The sequence below is a fragment of the Nycticebus coucang genome, chromosome 13, assembly GCF_027406575.1.
Source record: "Nycticebus coucang isolate mNycCou1 chromosome 13, mNycCou1.pri, whole genome shotgun sequence".
In the NCBI taxonomy this organism is placed as follows: domain Eukaryota; kingdom Metazoa; phylum Chordata; class Mammalia; order Primates; family Lorisidae; genus Nycticebus; species Nycticebus coucang.
This window is the reverse complement of record NC_069792.1, coordinates 72,023,071-72,041,843: the sequence shown is the minus strand read 5'-3', so window position 1 is coordinate 72,041,843 and position 18,773 is coordinate 72,023,071. Positions and strand designations below refer to the sequence as shown.

At 36.1% G+C, this 18,773-nt stretch overlaps 1 protein-coding gene across 2 annotated transcripts in view; it reads right to left on the bottom strand.

The window, feature by feature from the left end:
- The window catches only part of PKHD1L1 (PKHD1 like 1), a 167,600-nt gene that overhangs the window by 78,061 nt on the left and 70,766 nt on the right, over positions 1 to 18,773 (bottom strand). For both annotated transcript variants that reach the window (XM_053559209.1, XM_053559208.1), the window contains exons 39-49: positions 17,354 to 17,602; positions 16,512 to 16,661; positions 14,925 to 15,099; positions 13,809 to 13,965; positions 13,247 to 13,403; positions 12,071 to 12,150; positions 11,393 to 11,522; positions 10,171 to 10,300; positions 7,538 to 7,779; positions 4,743 to 4,879; positions 1,213 to 2,242 (exon numbers count right to left, since the gene is read on the bottom strand). In XM_053559209.1, the coding sequence (XP_053415184.1) occupies positions 1,213 to 2,242; positions 4,743 to 4,879; positions 7,538 to 7,779; positions 10,171 to 10,300; positions 11,393 to 11,522; positions 12,071 to 12,150; positions 13,247 to 13,403; positions 13,809 to 13,965; positions 14,925 to 15,099; positions 16,512 to 16,661; positions 17,354 to 17,602 (2,637 nt within the window). The remainder of the gene's footprint in view (positions 1 to 1,212; positions 2,243 to 4,742; positions 4,880 to 7,537; positions 7,780 to 10,170; positions 10,301 to 11,392; positions 11,523 to 12,070; positions 12,151 to 13,246; positions 13,404 to 13,808; positions 13,966 to 14,924; positions 15,100 to 16,511; positions 16,662 to 17,353; positions 17,603 to 18,773) is intronic.

Here is an 18,773-nt window from a genome sequence, read left to right as displayed (position 1 = left end):
TGGTGGGTTCAACCTAGCCCCCAGCCAAAAAACTATAAAAAAAAAAAAAAGAATTTGGCTGTGACTGAAAATGCAGTGCATTTGATTATTTGTTTTCAGTCCATTATTGAGATGAATCTTCTTTCATCTTTCAGAGAGTCTTTCAAAGGTAAATCACTGACATTTGTGTGTTAACCTGTTAACTGGTTCTTTCTTACAAAGTGTTATTTAGTAGCCTCGGATATATACAGCCATGTTACCTATCTTATTTGAATAAATCTTTATTATTAACAATTTGTAAAGATGGACTTTGTGTGGTGCCTCACACCTGTACTCCTACTACCTGGGAGGCCCAGGCAGGTGGATTGCTTGAAGTTATGAGTTGGAGAGCAGCCTGAGCAAGAGCGACACCCTGTCTCTACTAAAAATAGACCCAAAAAGTTAGCTGAGTGTTGTGCCGGGCACCTGTTCTCCCAGCCTCTCAGGCGGCTAAGGCAAGAGGAACTCTTGAGCCCAACAGTTTGAGATTGCTATAAACTATGATGCCACAATATTCTATATAGGGTGACCAAGTGGGACTCTGTCTCAAAAAAAATTGTAAAGATGATAAATTCTATAAAATATGAATATTTATGAAATATTGATGTGACATACTTAAACTTGAAATGCTAAAAAATTTAACCTATGATGTATATTGAATTTCATTCTTTTTTAGTACTCTTTGAATAAATTCTAAATATAGAATTTAGATTGGAAAGAAAAAGGGTTAATTGCAGGCTTGTGATTTTTCTTCTTAGAGAATTTTGGCAAGGTTCTATATAGTCTGGCTACATTCCATTTGCAAATATATCTGCTATTTACATGTTTATGGGACATGACTAGCTGGAGTACTTGGGTGGTCATGTAAATAATTGCTTATTTGTGTGATTAACTGCATATAAGATGGAGACATTACAAAACCTAAGTGGCTTCCTTTTGTGATTAATGTTTTCATAAATATTGCCCAAATTTTTTTTGTTAATTCAAGATCAACATTCAAATGCAGAAGAAAAAGGACATATCCAGACTCTTCCTCTGACAATCTGGGGCCCTTCCAGGAAAGAATTTGTGCCTGGGGCTTGTCTACATCCTTTAAAGCATTAGTGAAGTTTGGTGGTGGGTAAGATATGTAATGCATGTTAAGTCTGCTTTAAAAATTCAACTTCAAAAATTCAAATTTAGAAGTAACCTTACCTGTAAGTGAGCCATCAGTATCAATCAGTACCATTTCATGTTCCCATCGAAAGCCAGCCTTGTTTGGTGTGTGAAAATACTGGATGTCAGCAAACTTGGCACTCCAACCTCCACACCTGTCATGACAAACTCCAGTGATGGATGTAACCCCCAGAGCTGCACAGTTGGGGCGGTCGAAGTTCATAAAGTGCACAGAAGATACAGTCAAGCCTGCACTAAAGGGAAGAACCAGGCCTTTCGCTGTACAAAAGCCAGATCCCATATCCAGTTCATCAAGATGACCAACTATTTTTGCATTTTTAATCATTGCTCCACTGGCTTCACCCCACCCTCCAACATAAGGAGCCAGAATCCTCTTGGTCTCTATTCCAGCCTTGTGGTTATTGACCATCACAAAGTTATGGAACTGAAGGGCCCCCCCATTGACCCATTCAGCTCCTTTTTGACAATTCCAAGTAGTAAGTGAATTAAATACAGCAGGCACTGGCACTGTGGAAGTACAAGATCCTGATTGCATGGGGAAATATTCTTCAAAGATCCACAGTCCAAACCAACCTTGAGAATGAACAGTATTGTTAAAGAATTCTCCAAGAGGAACTCTTTTTTGGCAAATGTTTCGGTCATAGGATGGCCCATCAGGGTGGTTGTTCATTCGGTACCAAAAACCAAAGTGAGTACCTCCAGCAGCTGCGTTGTGCCGTATGGTATTGTTCGGGTTGGTTACCCAAAATGCAGCTGGGGTCACATCATCGTTCAGAAGACTAGTACTTTGCTGTACAAATATTGCCAAGTTATACTGCAGGATATTGCCATGCTCAATACCATCTTCTATAAAAAATGCTCCTCCCTTGATATCATATATAATATTCCTCTCAACCAGAAGGTGATGTGTGTTATGGATAGTAACAGCTCTGTTATAGGTCTGGTGAATTGCACAGCCTCTTACGTAAGATTTAAACTGTAAATCTCCAAGCAGGTGCCAGTGTATTGGATATCGCCCCAACCGGAAAGCCTGACCAGCGTGAAATACCTGTGAAACCCAGAAATCGAAGCCATTTAGTGATCGTCACAGACTCAGAGTTTGTCTGGCGGCTCATATTTTCCTGTTTCAACGTGATCTCCAATTTTATATTAATTATCAAAATGTATTCGCTTGTCATTTGTCAAAGTTATGCAACAGCCAACCCTTGTTTTACAGTGTGTAACGTACCACATTTGTTAAAAAATGAATAAATGAATGATCGAAAACCGTGTTTCACTCTCCTGTTTTTTACCTGAGTCTATTAGTAAATATCTCATTTTACAAAATAAAACTTTTAAAAAGACTTTTTCCTCTTTCACTTTGACATCTAGTAAGAAACATTTCTTGAGTATTTTCCATGCGCTGGATATTATGCTAAGTGTTTTACTTACATTATCACAATCTTTATCATAACTATATGAAGTAGCCACTTATCATTAACATCCTTTTACAGATGAAAAAGTGGAAGTTATGAAAGGCAGAGTATTTTGTTCATTGGTCACAAGTTTCATTTAAATTGAAGTTGGTCTGAGTCTAGAGTTGACTCTACAATTGATGCCTTTATGAACCCCTCTGTTGTGCATTTTTAAAAAAATGGCTGATGGTCTAATAATCTAATACAGAGAATCCTGTGAATGCACGTGTGTGTGATACTAGGTCAACTATTTATTTTCACTCTCCAACTAAAAATTAAAATTATCCTTTACTAATATTTAATATCTGGTTCAACCCTGGCAAACTCACTAGGTTTCTGTCTCAGATGTCATGTGTGTGTATGTAACACTCGAGGAGGGAAGAATCACAAAATGACAGTGCTGACTCTGTCACCATCGGAGCAGTCTAGGTGTGCCCAGTTTAAAGGATTTATAGATTTGACTAATTTTTTCCCTTCCTTTCCTCCTTCTTTTCTTGCACTGAATACTTTCTAAGAACTATGCCAAACTCTGGTTATGCAGAGTGACTATGAATAAGATATACAAATACTCCTATTTTCCTAGGGACAGTATGCATATTTGTTTATTTGCATCTTTAATTACTAATCAATTAAGAATTGACTAAACACCAGGCATTGTCCCAGCCACAGAGAAATCAGTAGAAAATCAGAAAGAGAAAAATCTCTGAAATAATTCAGCTTATAGAACAAGGGATCCCATCACAGGCTGGGCAAGGGATTTGAAGAGAAACTTCTCTGAAGAAGACAGGCGTGCGGCCTTCAGACATATGAAAAAATGCTCATCATCTTTAATCATCAGAGAAATGCAAATCAAAACTACTTTGAGATACCATCTAACTCCAGTGAGACTAGCCTATATCACAAAATCCCAAGACCAGAGATGTTGGCGTGGACGTGGAGAAAAGGGAACACATTTGCACTGCTGGTGGGAATGCAAATTAATACATTCCTTTTGGAAAGAGATATGGAGAACACTTAGAGATCTAAAAATAGATCTGCCATTCAATCCTGTAATTCCTCTACTGGGCATATACCCAGAAGACCAAAAATCACATCATAACAAAGATATTTGTACCAGAATGTTTATTGCAGCCCAATTCATAATTGCTAAGTCTTGGAAGAAGCCCAGGTCCCCATCGATCCACGAATGGATTAATAAATTGTGGTATATGTACACCATGGAATACTATGCAGCCTTAAAGAAAGATGGAGACCTTACCTCTTTCATGTTTACATGGATGGAGCTGGAACATATTCTTCTTAGTAAAGTATCTCAAGAATCGAAGAAAAAGTATCCAATGTACTCAGCCCTACTATGAAAGTAATTTATGGCTTTCACATGAAAGCTATAACCCAGTTACAACCTAAGAATAGGGGGAAGGGGGAAAGGGAGGAGGGGGCCGGAGGAAGGGGGATTAGTGGGATTACACCTGTGGTGCATCTTACAAGGGTATATGTGAAACTTAGTAAATGTGGAATGTAAATGTCTTAGCACAATAACTAAGAAAATGCCAGGAAGGCTATGTTAAGATGAAAATGTGTCAAACGGTCTATGAAACCAGTGTATGGTGCCCCATGTCACATTAATGTACACAGCTATGATTTAATAAAAAAAAGAAAAGAAAAGAAAAAAAATAACCTAAGAATATGGGGAAGGAGGAGAGGGAGGGGAGGATGGGCAGAGGGAGGGTGAATGGTGGGATTACACCTTAGGTGCATCTTACAAGGGTACATGTGAAACTTACTAAATGTAGATTATAAATGTCATAACACAATAACTAAGAAAATGCCATGAAGGCTATGTTAACCAGTGTGATGAAAATATATCAAATGGTACATAAAACCAGTGTATCGTGCCCCATGATCGCATTAATGTACACAGCTATGCTTTAATAATAAATAAATTTAAAAAAAATTTCACTAAGGTATTTCACTAAGGTGTTTTCTACCAGATTATAAGTAGCATGTGCCAAACCGCAATAGCTCAATACCTGTTCATGGTATGAATAACCTTGGGGAAACCCACGATGATGATTAGATACCAATGTCTCTTACCTCTACATACTCTATTCTTCCAGTGACCGTATTAGCACCCGGTACAGGAGCATGAAACATAATGCAGCCTCCAAACTGGTCACTTCCTATTTCTTCTCCAAACTTTCCTTGGAGACAGGTCTGGGTAGCAAATTCACCTTAAAAATATTTTTTAAAGGTCATAAAAAAAAAACATGCCTTAGTCTTCTTACTATATTAAGGATTTTTTCTTCATACCTAATATCTTTTTATTCACATATAATTTCATTCTCATCCAGGAACATAATTATTTGCATTGACATCATCTCCTTTTCTAGCTAGTGAGAAAAGTACCTTGTCTTGTTTACTTTTGCATTCATTAAAGAATGTACTACAGTATATTGCAGAGAAGATGCTAAATAAATATTTGAATGTTTAAGGGAGTAGTGATAAAGGTTATTTATTTAAAGGTTTATTATTTCCGGGTCTTTCCCCCAAGATTTTGAGATTAATGTAATTAATGCAATCTTATACTTGTTTGGCACAAGAATATACGTGACGTCACTTGATTCTCACAACCATAGCGAGTAGGCAGACTAGGAAGCATTCTTAGTTTAAACAGTATGAAATGAGGTTTCACGAGGTTTCGTGTGCATTGTGAAACTTGATGCAGAGCTGAAGTCAGGATACAGGTCATTTAACATTGAATCCAACGAGCTCTGTTGCATACTTCCCACTGAAGAAAAGGCTGTTATCTAAGCTGTGCCTTTTATTATTCCACTACATAAAGGATGGAAGCATGTGGGGGAAACTGAGCTTAGATCTTTAGCATACGACTCACTTCCTGAAAGATATGGAGAATCATGAGAAGGGCATGTGAGTTGTGTGTGTGCAGGAGATCAGAAAACCAGCCTCCCAGGGAGAATGTGCACGTGAGGCGTGGTAATGCCACGTCTCATGCTTATGGGAAAGATGCTCTAGATTCCAAAGGTCTCTTGATGCTAGAGGCAGAGGTTGTGCTCAAGGTCTGCAGTTTTGCAAAAACAAAGGTGGAGACATTCTATCTGACCACCTCTGGGTCCTCCCTATCAGTGCTAATGTTGGACACGCAGCTTTTGTCTACTTCTTCCTGATTTATAATAATAAATAGAGACCCGAGGTTTACTCGCGAGGGCTACTCCCAGATTTCTCATTCCCCCCAATACATACTGTGTCAAGCCTCTTCATTCCTTGTGCCAAGGCCCCCTCATCTGGTGACCCTAAACTCCTTTAGAAGCAGGCCAGGTGAGGTGGCTCATGCCTATCATCCTAGCACTTTGGGAAGCTGAGGTGGATGAATGTTTGAGCCCAGAAGTTCAAACCACCCTGAATAGAGCAAGATCTCTACTAAAAACAGAAACAGTAGCTGGGCATGGTGGTGCACACCTGTAGTCCCAGCTACTCAGAGGCTGCGACAAGAGGATTCCTCGAACCCAGGAGTTTGGGGTGGCTGTGAGCTATGATGATACCACAACACTCTACCCAAGCTGATGGAGTGAGACTATGTCTCAAAAATAAACAAACAAAGAAATAGTGATGGATGGAGGCAATATTAATGATCACATAAAATATTTAAAAGAGATTTGCAAAATGCACTGTGCTTCCTACTGTATCAATGAGAACTGTGGTGAACATCATTAAGATTCACCCATATCCAGTTCTTTTCTACTTCTGAGTACACAGGAGCTGGCACAAACTCACTCCCTTTAAGTTAGGCATAGCCATAGAATACGACCAGTGACACTTGTGTAGAAGAGAGATGTGTCACTTCAGGACCAAGTAATCACTTGCTGGTGCTTGACTCTCCAGCCATCTCATCTGCTTCGAGATCATGGAAACCCATGTGGAGATGAAGCCTCCACGGACCTGGATCTTGGAGTAATTATAATGGGCAGAGCCCACTGTTGACCCATATTGCACACATATAGCATGAATGAGAAATAGACTTGTGCTACTTTAAATCACTGAGATATGAAGCATAGTTCTTGATAGAACATAACCTAGTTCATTGGTTCCCAGGGAACATTTTTGCAGTGTCTGGAAACATTTTCGGTGGTCACAGTTGTGGGGGAGTGTTACTAGATTTCAATTGGCAGAGGCCAGGTTTGTTGCTAAACGTTCTATAATGCACAGGACAGTGTCCCATTGCAAAGAATTACCTGGGCCCCAATATCAACAGTGCTGAGGTTGAAAAAAATCTCACACCAGCCTACCCTGACTGCCTCAGATCTAACTATCTCTTTATTGTTCCATCCATCCATTTGTCCATCCACTTATCACCTGCTAGAAATTGTTAGATAAAATATCCGTCATAATAAATTTGCTCTCACGCCCACTGTTCTGATGAACTGCAGATTCCGGAAAATAGAAAAAGCATCCATGGATCAAAGGTTTGCTATAACAAAATCTTCATATTACCATCAAATGTCTTTTTCTACATTTTCCGGGAAAATCTAAATGAAAGCTTCTTGGTGACATATGTAAAACTGTAATCATAAAAGTATAAGCTAAATTATAATAAGGAGCCTTAGCATAGAAAGAGAGTTTCTCAACAAAATCTACGCACGCATATTTCTCCCAATACAGAGTCAACGTTAACCATTTTTCTTCAACTTTTTCAAATGTTTTCATAATGTGACTTAGAAATGCTATCAGTATTTTTAAATTTCCACATTTAATGATATTTATAAGGCACACTTGCAAGTTGAAACTAAAGTAATATATTGCAACATGAACCAATTAAATTTTGAAAATTTGTAGTTTGATGAGGACAGCCATATGATAACTGATTAAATCACCTGTGTCAAATCCATCGGGACATGGTGGAATTTTGTTATTCCACTCCACATTATCAGACCCTCTGATTAAAATATTTCTTGTAAGAACTCCAACTTCTGCTCTTGCTTCAAACAGAGTTCCATCAGGTAGTGTGACAGTAATTCCTAAGTGTGTGTAATTCAGCGGATTAGTTAGGGTGATGTTCATGCCATCAGCAGATATGGATGCAATGGTACTTTTTTCATTCTCTCGTTGACTGTGTCTGTAAAAATTTCAACAAAAACAATTTCAAAGTTATTATTAAATTACATTAAATTTAAATTATACAAATTGATATAACATTGTTTTGGTATATTTGTTTTATGCTATTTTTAAACACTTGATTTATAAGGTAGGAAAATAGTTTTATATCACGTAATATTCTATAAAGGAATTGGAACACAATATCTTATTATTTCTTAGATATTTAATTTAATGGAATTAAATATCCATTAAATTAAATATTTTCCAAGTTCTACATTTGTTCCTAGAACTGTATTAGCATCTGAAAAGTATTCAAAAGAACTATTTATTTATAACTTTGAGAATCACATTTAGCTCTTTGCAACTGAAAATAATTATATCCCCCATGGGGACATTTGGTAATGCCTGCAGACATTTCTGCAGACACGACTGGGGATTGGTACTGATTCCCAGTGGGTAGAGCTCAGCCATTTTTTTCAGCATTTTGTAATACACAGAATGGCCCCATACAACCAAGATGTCAACCATGACAAAGTCAAGAAACTCTTACAAAGAGAAGTCATTATAGATTCCTGAACAGGGAAAAGAAATGATTGAGTTGAAGTTTAAGAGACCTCATTTTTACCATTCCTGTAATTTGCCCCAAATTCTAGCCACAGGAAAAAGGACTTGGCAATTCTATTCATGTGTTTAGTCATCAACAAACTTTTATCGAAGGTCTATCCTGTTGATAGCCCAACATCTAAGGATGGGGGATCCTAAGTAGAAAGTACCCCTAATTTTAAGGTGCCAATGCCGAATGTGTCGATACCTGATTATACAGTAGTAATGTACAATAATTGATGCTGTTGACAGGGGTGAGCTTAGGGGAACTACCTCTGTAGGGAATGGAAAAGCTCTCGTTAATTCCCTTGGATTCAGATGACACAATGATTTCTTTAGATGAGAAGGTTCCAAAAAGCATTTTTATATGCTGTAGGCATCTAAACACAACTTCCTTTGTAGTAATAGCTAACATTTATGTAGCACTTTGAGCAGAGTTCTGGTGTATTTACTTCACCCATATCAATTCATTTAATCTGTACAATAATTCTGTGAGGCAGATATTAATACTAATAGCATTCCAATTTTACTGAAGCATGGAGAAGTGAAATAATATGGCCACCAGCTAGTAAGTGGTATTGGTGGGAGGTGGACATAGGTTGACTAACTTTTAAAGTCATTTTCTTAACCACTGGCTTTACAACCTCTCAAATAAAATTTACCAATGAAATAGTGAACAATGAGTTAGATTTGGTGGAAATCTCCTTATTCTTATTTCTTAAAATAGCCTGATGCTAAATTCTAAATTTATCTTTTTCTTTCATAAAGAAAAGCTATAAATAAAGATTTTTCTATTGTGTTAGCAAGTCTTATCATTTTTTTTTGCCATCATCATTATTATTATTATTTTGCCATTGTATAATTAAAATTTCTTCCAGGGGCAGGAAAATAGCACTTATAAAGCTAAGTACATATTCAACTCTTCCTAACATCTGCAAGTTTATTTTTAACTTGCAAAATAGCAAATCAAAATGCCATCTTGAATTTTAAATTTAATCATCACCCGAACATAATTTAGCTGTTTCTTGTTGTAAATTAGTATTTGTTCCCTGATAAGCGCAACCATATCCAATTTTACTATTATCTATAAATTGAACAATAAAGCAAAAATATGGCTCCTCTTGCCTCTAGCCTTGGTATACTTGGTGTTGTTATATTAATTTTCTTTCTTGTATTTCTTATTTGGTAAAATGTATAATTAAACAGAAATGAGGGTCATAAACAATTTTAATTTTAAAATGCCAAGCACCTAAAAGGTCATATTAATCATTATTTTTTGTGTAATGATTTCTTCCTTTTTATACAACCATTATCAGCAGTTTTGCTCCTTGGGAACCACTGCCAAGACAGTAAGATAAGAAAGAGTTCATTAGCTGCTTTCAAACACTGTTCTTTGGTGACCTCAAACAAAGAAGCTCATTTACATTTTTTTGCATTCATTAATGTATTGAGTTAAAGCTCTAAGTGGGATATTTTCCAATACCTTTTAATGGAAAGATTTTTTTCAAATGGAGTTTGACATAGGAGCCTAATATATAAAACAAAATCTTTTACTAGGACACGTGTATTTTATAGCCTCAAACTATACTTTATCATATCGTAAATTAATCAATGATAGTGCAGAAAGATGATGATCAACAAAATGTTAACGTTCAGCAAATATGTGTTGGGCTGTCGATGCTTGTTTCCTTTATATAGAAGTTTCAAATTTAAACAAATACTCATGGATCATCGGAATTGTCTGTCTTTTGCACAATTTAGGAATTTTTTTCTAAATCGAAATCATTAAGCCCTGTAAATATCCTACCTGTGTCCTGTGCTTGCAATTACAATGTAATCTCCTGGCTTCCATGTAACTGCTTCCTGTAAAATCAAAGTTCTTTCCCCCGCCTTTGCAGTATGAGCCAAATGAGTCCAGATCACAGGAATAGGCAGACCTGGAGCCAACACACACACAGTCTTTCTTTAGAGCTGTCTTATTGGTTACTGAATGCTTCATGCTATTAAATCTTTCCCTGGGTTAAGTCAACTTGGGAAGGTTCTTTTTGGCCTCAAAAAAGAAATATGCAGGATGCTTGCTTTATATAAGTAACAATTAAGTACTTTATATAAGTACCAGCATGTATGAGCCTATAAAGTTAAATAGCATCCTTTTGCAAGGATATGACAATCTTCTTTACAGAGACACAATATAAATGTGATATGATAATATTAACAAAATAGGCAGAGGTCTATTGTCTCTGCCATTATTGATAGGAATTGCTTAAACTGGTAATCCAGAGACAAATGTGTAAATTTCTAAGAAATTACAGTAATATACATGTGTGTATATATATGTGTGTGTGTATACATATACTATATATATAAAATGTAGGACATTTATGATCATAAGGTGTTACATTTATGGTATTCTAAATTTATAAAATAGATAGATTATTGCAATATAGAAGACTTCAACAGAAAAAAAGAGTCACACCATAATTCCTTTAAACAAGGTTATCCTGGTACCTTAAACATGCCCCAAATCATTTTTGCTTGCTGGTGATTTTCCAGGATATAGTTATATTATAGAAATGTCCAACTATAAAGTTATTGTTATATTTTAGAAAGAGCCCATTTTCAGACACAAATGTAAGAAATAATAATCTGTGTCGAGACTTCATGCTTTTTCATATAGATAAATGAAGCAAGGAGGGAGTCACGATGTATTACAAAAGTACAACATGAGACAAAAGGTCTTTGGAAGCCTGTGGAACGGGGTAAGGGGAAAGCTGTACAGCAGGACAGAACAGCTGGTGGAGAAGGACTTTGGTTCTGAGTCTTGAAGGTATGTAGCAGCTGGCCTGGTCTGGAAAGAAGACAGGAAGGAAGGAAGGAAGAGGGAGAAAAGGGGTAAAGGTAGGATGTTTAAAGATGTGAGACGCCTGGTATTGGATACGTTTCCATTTAGAGAGCATTATCAGGACCATTATCCCTGGTTTCCTGCTGATTCTGTTCTCTACCAACTCTGGGCCATTTGGCCACTGTACCGTGCAGATCCAGGGTCCCGGCTCGCACAGCCAGTGTTTTGGCACCATATACAGGGAGCTCAGGAGATCGCAGATGCCCGTGCAAGGTAATGACAGCCTTGTGTTGAAATGGGGATGCTTCTGTCCCAATCTGCAAGAGATGTCACAAATGTCTTTCAGAAAACTAAAACTCAATATTCATTAGTTCTAACTACACAAAAGCCATTCTTTTTTATTCTCTCCTCTCTTTCGAGAATTGTTCAGACTTTAATATCTTTCTTCCAAAAGATACATTTTCTAGGCAGCTGAATACACTATGCCAGACCTTTGGAAAGTATACTGATTGACTTTAACCATATCTTAGACTTAACTTTTTCCTGTATTATTTTAAATTCTATGCTATGAGAATACACTGTCATCATCTCATTAAAGTACAAGAATACTCCTGGAACCTTTTCCCTAGAAAAAGGATTTTATATTCCAAAGAGATACTTAAACAAAGATAAATTTAGGAGAGATTAGTATAACTATCCATTTTATACATAGTATTTATTTATTTATTTTTGCAGTTTTTGGCCAGGGCTGGGTTTGAACCCACCACCTCCAGTATATGGGGCTGGCACCCTACTCCTTGAGCCACATTTCAAAAATAAATGAAGAGAGGTCAGAAATGAATATATTTCATGTTCTCGTGTATACCTGAAGAATGCCTCCATCTGTAATAAGAATATTTTCTGCCTGGAGTTCAATGTCCACTTCATCAAATATTAGAGTTCCACCTATGAACCATACAATTTTGAAATACATCACAAGGTCTTGTTAAAAGTTACCTATTAAATTAACAATGAAAATTTAATTTCTCATTCCTGTCCCCTGAAATCTAATCCTAGGGAAGATTATTTTTCCTTGACTGCTTATTATTTTAAATGCTAGCACAGCTATACAAATTAGTTCTACAAGCATAGGGCCTCAAAATATAAATTAAGAACCAAAAATTAAAGTTAAAGAAAGGCACGTTTATACCACTATTAGCTCTGAACTTTTACCCACTAGTATGTACTCTCAACAGCTGTAGCTTGATCACCATAATTAAAAAATATTCAGAAAGATATTTTTATGAGACTGATGTAACTTCATAAGCAGTAAGACTTTACTTGTCCAAAGCTCCAATATTTAATAACTTTAAATAACTAAAACACTGCTATTATCCCAAAAGTTAAAAAAACAATAACACAGAAATCTTCCAGTCACTAAATCCATGATGGCAAAGTTTATGCACTAAAACCTGGGCACTTTACTCTTGCTAATTAATGATTCTTTTATGTGCTAATGTAACAGTGGTGGTTATGTAGTTTTCTATAATATCAAGGGGAAGGGGGAGCCCCAGGTAACAAGGGAAAGCAGATTCACAGGCAAAAGTGAAAATCATAACTTGTGTTCCAAGGGGGATTATTCAAGATAGAATTTAATAAATCTCTATGATTTTTATATATAACGCCTGGGACCCTCCTACAGAAATGTTTTTCAAAATGGAAAATACATTGTATTGCTGTGCTTTAGTGAAAGTGTATGGGCTTGCTCACCCCCCCCCACTGTTAACTGAAATAAAATATTGATAAAACAACATTTAGCTTTAAAAGATATCTATATTCATCCAATCCATTCTTATAGTTCCTATTTTATTTCATTAAAAAGTGCTGGTTGCCATAAACTAAATAACATCATAACTACAATGAATTACAAAACTCAGTACTATTCTCTATATTAAAAACATGATGTAACTATGGATATTCATAATCACAAATTGTGATTAAATTAATTTCACAGAACTATTCCAGGGGTGTCGTCTAATTAAACAGATTTTTAGAAATTTACCCTGAATGAGCAACATTTTCAGAACAGGCGTGCTTTGATCCAGTAGAATTGTCTGTCCTTTTGTTATAACAACAAGTGATCCTTCTTCTGGGGGAGATTTTCCTCCCCAAGAGAAATTGGAAGACCACACATCAACATATAGAAAGTCAGCATTATTCTGCAATAGAATACAGGAAACTTTTCAATTTACAGAATGTATCAGAATACCTCATTTAATTTTTCAAAAAAAAAAAAGGAAATCTAAACAATAAACATTTTTATTGATAATAAAATATAACCTACCTTAAATACATTATAGCTGCCTCTTTGTTTATTTCACAATAACAATCAAGCAAAAAGTCCATAACTGATTACCCCATAACCCAAAATGATAAAAAATCTAAAATAATAAATATTTTCGTAATAAGACATAAAAATGTAAGCTATTTTAAATGTATCATAGTTATAGGTAAATTATCTTTTGGACTTACATTAAAGTAAAGCATCTATTACTAATTAATCCACCTTCTATAATGCTAATTTTTTTAATTGCTATGATTACTATACCAAAGAGCACTATTACCAGTCGGGCTCTGCCCATGCTTCTGATGTGGACGTGGACTAGCGCCCACCCTGAAGGAGTGTGGGCGTTTGTCAGGCAGATGACGTGCGTCTTGTTGGAATACTCAACATCACATCTGGCTTCCGCTATGGTGATGTTAACAGCCTCCATATATTCACTGGAAAGGAAAAAGGAGAAAAAACAAAACATTTATGTTTTTCACCAATTTCTAGGTCACACATCGAATCCCTTCCTTCATAGGCATTACTGTAAAAATAACGATCTCCTACTTTGATCTATAAAGTACAGACTGACACTTCTTTTCCAGTATTAAGATTTCAGAATATTCATTGAGAAAAAAAGTAAACAGATGGATTAAGAGGCCAGGGAATAGATTTGTACAAACTAGCAGGTGTTCTGGTGTTGGAGGAAAAACTGTCTGGATTTTATATAGTGAGAGATTCTATGCTGGTCACCAAACAGGCACTTTTGTAAGAGACCGACAAGGATCATTTTGTTCACAGGACGTTTTCACTGCATTCACGGACTTTAGCACTTAACGTCCATGTAAAGATAATTACCAAAGTAATTATAACAGCTTGAGGATTTAAAATGGCCTTCTACAGTTTGCGTGATGCAGTGTTTTGTAGTCACTTTTATTCACCTGAATAGTGATGACAATGAAATACACAAATTTGAGCCCAAGGATGAGTAGGTTTAGGACAGAGGGTACCTGACATATGGAGAGATATTTCTTTGACCCACTGAAGCAGATCATGGTTGGAGACAAAAGGCTGGAAAAAGGATAACAAGGTGCTTTATATTTGTGACACTATTTACTAGGATTTGGGGCAAGTTATTTAACTGGTCTAGTCCCAGTCTTCTAACCATAAAACGAGGTAAAAGCATTTCCATGGTGTAAGGCAGGAAGTTTCTACATGTAGGGAGGGGCCTGGCGTAGATCAGTACTAAATCAGTGTTGGCTATTAGTTCTATGTTGTGTCCCGAGTAGGATTTATGAGCAAATGGGGACATGTTGTATGACTATGTTTTAGCGCTGGGCTGGCACAGGAGAAAGCAGGCGTAACAGCTAGTGTCTGGAAATCGCTCTGACTCACGTGCGTGTGACGACAGTACCTGAACCCTGATCCCACGACTGTCAGCCTGGTGCCCCCGGCTGTGCTGCCTCTCTTGGGAGACACCGCAGTTATAAGTGGTGTCAGCGACACCATGTAGGTAAACGGAGCTGTGGATCGTGACCAATCTTTCCCGTTGACCACACTCACTTCACAGACTTGCTCAGGGCCCCTGCCTGTGAGAAGAGAATCAGAGTGCGGTTCTGGCCAGCAGAGCCCCTGAGTCATTTCCAACCCCCCCACACGTTTTCTGTAACATCTTCCTTCTCCCGCAATCCCTTTCCAATATATACAGGGTCGATGCGGAGTGTTGAGACCGCCAGCAACAGACAAAAATGTCACAAAATTCATGCATTTATCGACAGGGAAAAAACCCTTCTTCCCTCAGAGACTTATTGTAGAGAATTCTACAAACCTGCCTGCTTATTTTTCCAATTCTAGAGGATCCAGCATTGCAAATAAGAACAGGAAGGAGGGGGGAAAGGCCGGCAGGCTGACAACGGCAAGGAGTGAGAGCTGGACCTGCGGAGCTTGAAGGAGGCACAGCAGGAAGACAGAGCCGGGCGGAGGCACCCTGAAATCTCCGTACAGCTTAACAGCTGTGCCACATGTTTTTTATTAGGATATAGACTCTGGTGTTGAAATGATAAGCCCTGTCATTTTCTTCAATATTCTTTATGAAGTCAGACAAAGAAGCAAAAATACAGCATCCTTAGAAAAGCTTCACAAACATTGTTAAGGTTTTTTAAAATAGGAGCACATCCAATATACCCTTTATTCATCTGGAACAGTCACATGGCTTAAATACTTTCTGAAATTTTGTTAAATGATGACCAACATTTGTCATCTAAAGTGCCAGATATTTAAACTTCACAATCTCTGCTGAGCTGGAGTTCATAAAGTCTCCATTTAGCAGATAAAGAAACTACAGCCCAGAGGAGTTAAGTTACTTAGCTTGGGTTATACAGTAAATGGCCAAATTGCGATTCGGAGGCTCCTCAGAGCCCAGGTTTATAACCACTAACTAAAAATAAAAAAGAGTAATAATAATAACAAATTAACATACCGTGTTCTAAATATCATTCCACCCACTTTATCTATGTTAACTGACTAAACCTCACAATAATCTTATAATGTAGGCTACTGTGATTCATCTCACTTTATAGATAAAGAACTGAGGCACAGAGAGTTTAATGTGCCAAAGACACACAGCTGGGATTTCAATCCTGGTGAAACACTATCAGGGTTGATACTTATGGCCAGACATTATCCTGTCTTTAAGGGAAGCCTAGTACCCAACAGGAGCTCAAAATGTCTCCTCCATTTGGCACGCTCATCAGTTTGTTAGAAACTGAAAAACTATAATTTATTCTAAACAATTCTATCTAACCCAGTATGTATGAATATTGAAAGACTTATAAAGCCAGAGAATAAAATTATAAAGAAATTGCTTAAAATTAGAGTAGTCATAAGGTGATAATTTAATTACCCCCAAAGAACCCAACAATTTGACAAAGAAATTCAGACTGTGGTCTCTATAAAATTAACCATTTCTCAAATGTTACTATTCTTTTTTCTCACAACTTACCACTATTAGGTGGAATTTCACATAATAATGTGGTGTAATTGGATCTAAGCCTGTCAATGGAACATTCTGAGCCACACATTAATATAACAGAATTCTGTGGATTGAACCCCGTGCCTGTCACAGTCATTGTGTGACCACCTCCGAAGCTCCCTGGTGAAGATAAACAAAAGGGGGAGGCAAAGCTAATTAAAAGAAAACCTTTTCTGTGTACATATTTGTTTCACTTCATTCTAAAATCTAACATGAAAATTATAGCAAATGAAAAGGTTCTTAGAAATGAATTATAGATGATACAACAGAATCTCTTTTGATTTCAGTGTTTTAAAATCTTCGCTGCCAAATGTCATATCTGATAATTTAAATTAAATCATTTATCAAAATAATAAACCTTTTATTTAAAAAAGATGTCACAAGAAATTTCAATGCAGTCAAAACATACAGGTAAAATTACTATTTTAATTGAGTACCTGTACGGTATGCTTTTAATTATTAAAATTATTTTTAAATATTAAAAAGATATTAGCTTATATGAAAGAATTAGAAGACAGTAGTGTCTAACTATGCTTAAAAAATTATTACATAAGATTGGTCATCTTTAGGAAGAGTAAATTTTAAATAAATTACACAGCACTAAAAGAAATATAAGTAACTATACTTCGAAACTGAATTTTCGAAATGATTAATATTCTTGCTTATTTGTTTAATTCATAGAGAAAAAATATTTGTAATGTGTTATAAGAACTAGGAATTTTATCAATGGGTGAAGAATGTATTTTTGCTAAGTAAATGTATGTGTACTGAAACAATAAAATATTCGTAGGTTTTTGCATATTCATGACTACCTTGGCTTGGATGAATATTCTGAATATTAAGTGGATATTCAAATACAACTGTGGACACAGCAGAGCCTTTTGTCTTATGATGCATTGTAACAGGGAAAATGCCACCAGCATGATCTCCAACGATGCACTGCAACACACTATCATTAACCATAGTCACATTACAGTCGTTGTTATTTATCATCACTGCAATTTCTGAGATCTCAATACCAAAGTTAGATCCAGCAATCTCAATTTTAGTTCCTGGAGGACCTTAAAAAAATAGATATAAACATATCTAAATTTCAATATTTGCACATGCATTTTAAAATAGACTTCTTTAGTTACATAAGATTTATGTAAGTAAAAGAACATCCAAGTGTTCTAAAACTAATAGGAATATTAACTAATATATTATTCTGTGTCAGATATTATATTTTGATTGTAATATATGAAGTATAAGGGATTTATCTCAATGTTTATTATTTTCCAGTCCTGTCCATTCTTCTGAGTTGTAAGTTCCTAGCCAGGCTAGTAGAGAAGAAAGGAGAGGAGAGAGTAGATCTAGAGTTAGGTCTGAGCAGGATGGGTTAGAGTATGTTTTAAGGATGATACTTACTCAATGAGAATAGACTGCATTTTTCTTAATTCAAATATTTTAACAGTATTACTTAAATTATGATACGTAAGGAAATATAAGATAGCAAATGCAGGAAAAAGGAATTAATTTAAAGACTTACAGGTGAATGTGTGGGTTGATACCTTAAACACATAGAACAAAATATTTCAACGTCTGTTCCGTTCTCTTTCTTTTGACAAATATGTGTTGAGGGCATTAAACATATGGAGTTTTTCATGGGTCACTCAAATAAACATTCCTATACTTCAGTTTTAAATGAAAACTATTCACCATGTTACAAATGCAGAGTCTTCAAGTAGTAGTTTGATTTTAATTCAAGTGCCAATAATAAAAATGACCATATAATGGATCACACTGAGGATTATTACTTAAATATAAACCATTATTTTACAGAATACAATACTAATGAGATTTTATGCTGGGAAGAGTTTTAAGATACAACCTAAAACGTTTCATAAACCTTAAAATTGTAATTGCATTTGACATTTCACCTTTCAAAAGGAACAGTGTTTATTATTCTAAGTGTGATCTTTTTCCTGTCTTCAGTGAATAAAACAGCTCAGCTCTCACTGGTCTACAAGCCTCTTATACCTTCAAACACATTGTTTGGGAAGAGACTTTCAAAGAGAGATGTGAAGAGAGATGGTCATGGAAATAAGCAACATATGCCATTGTTTGCAAGGATTACAAATACCAACTCTCTCAGCATGGGGGATATCTATGAATACATTAACTCTTTCTAGCCAGTGGCATTAGAATACATTTATTTGGTACCTTGTAGTTTTTATTAAAAGCATTTCCATT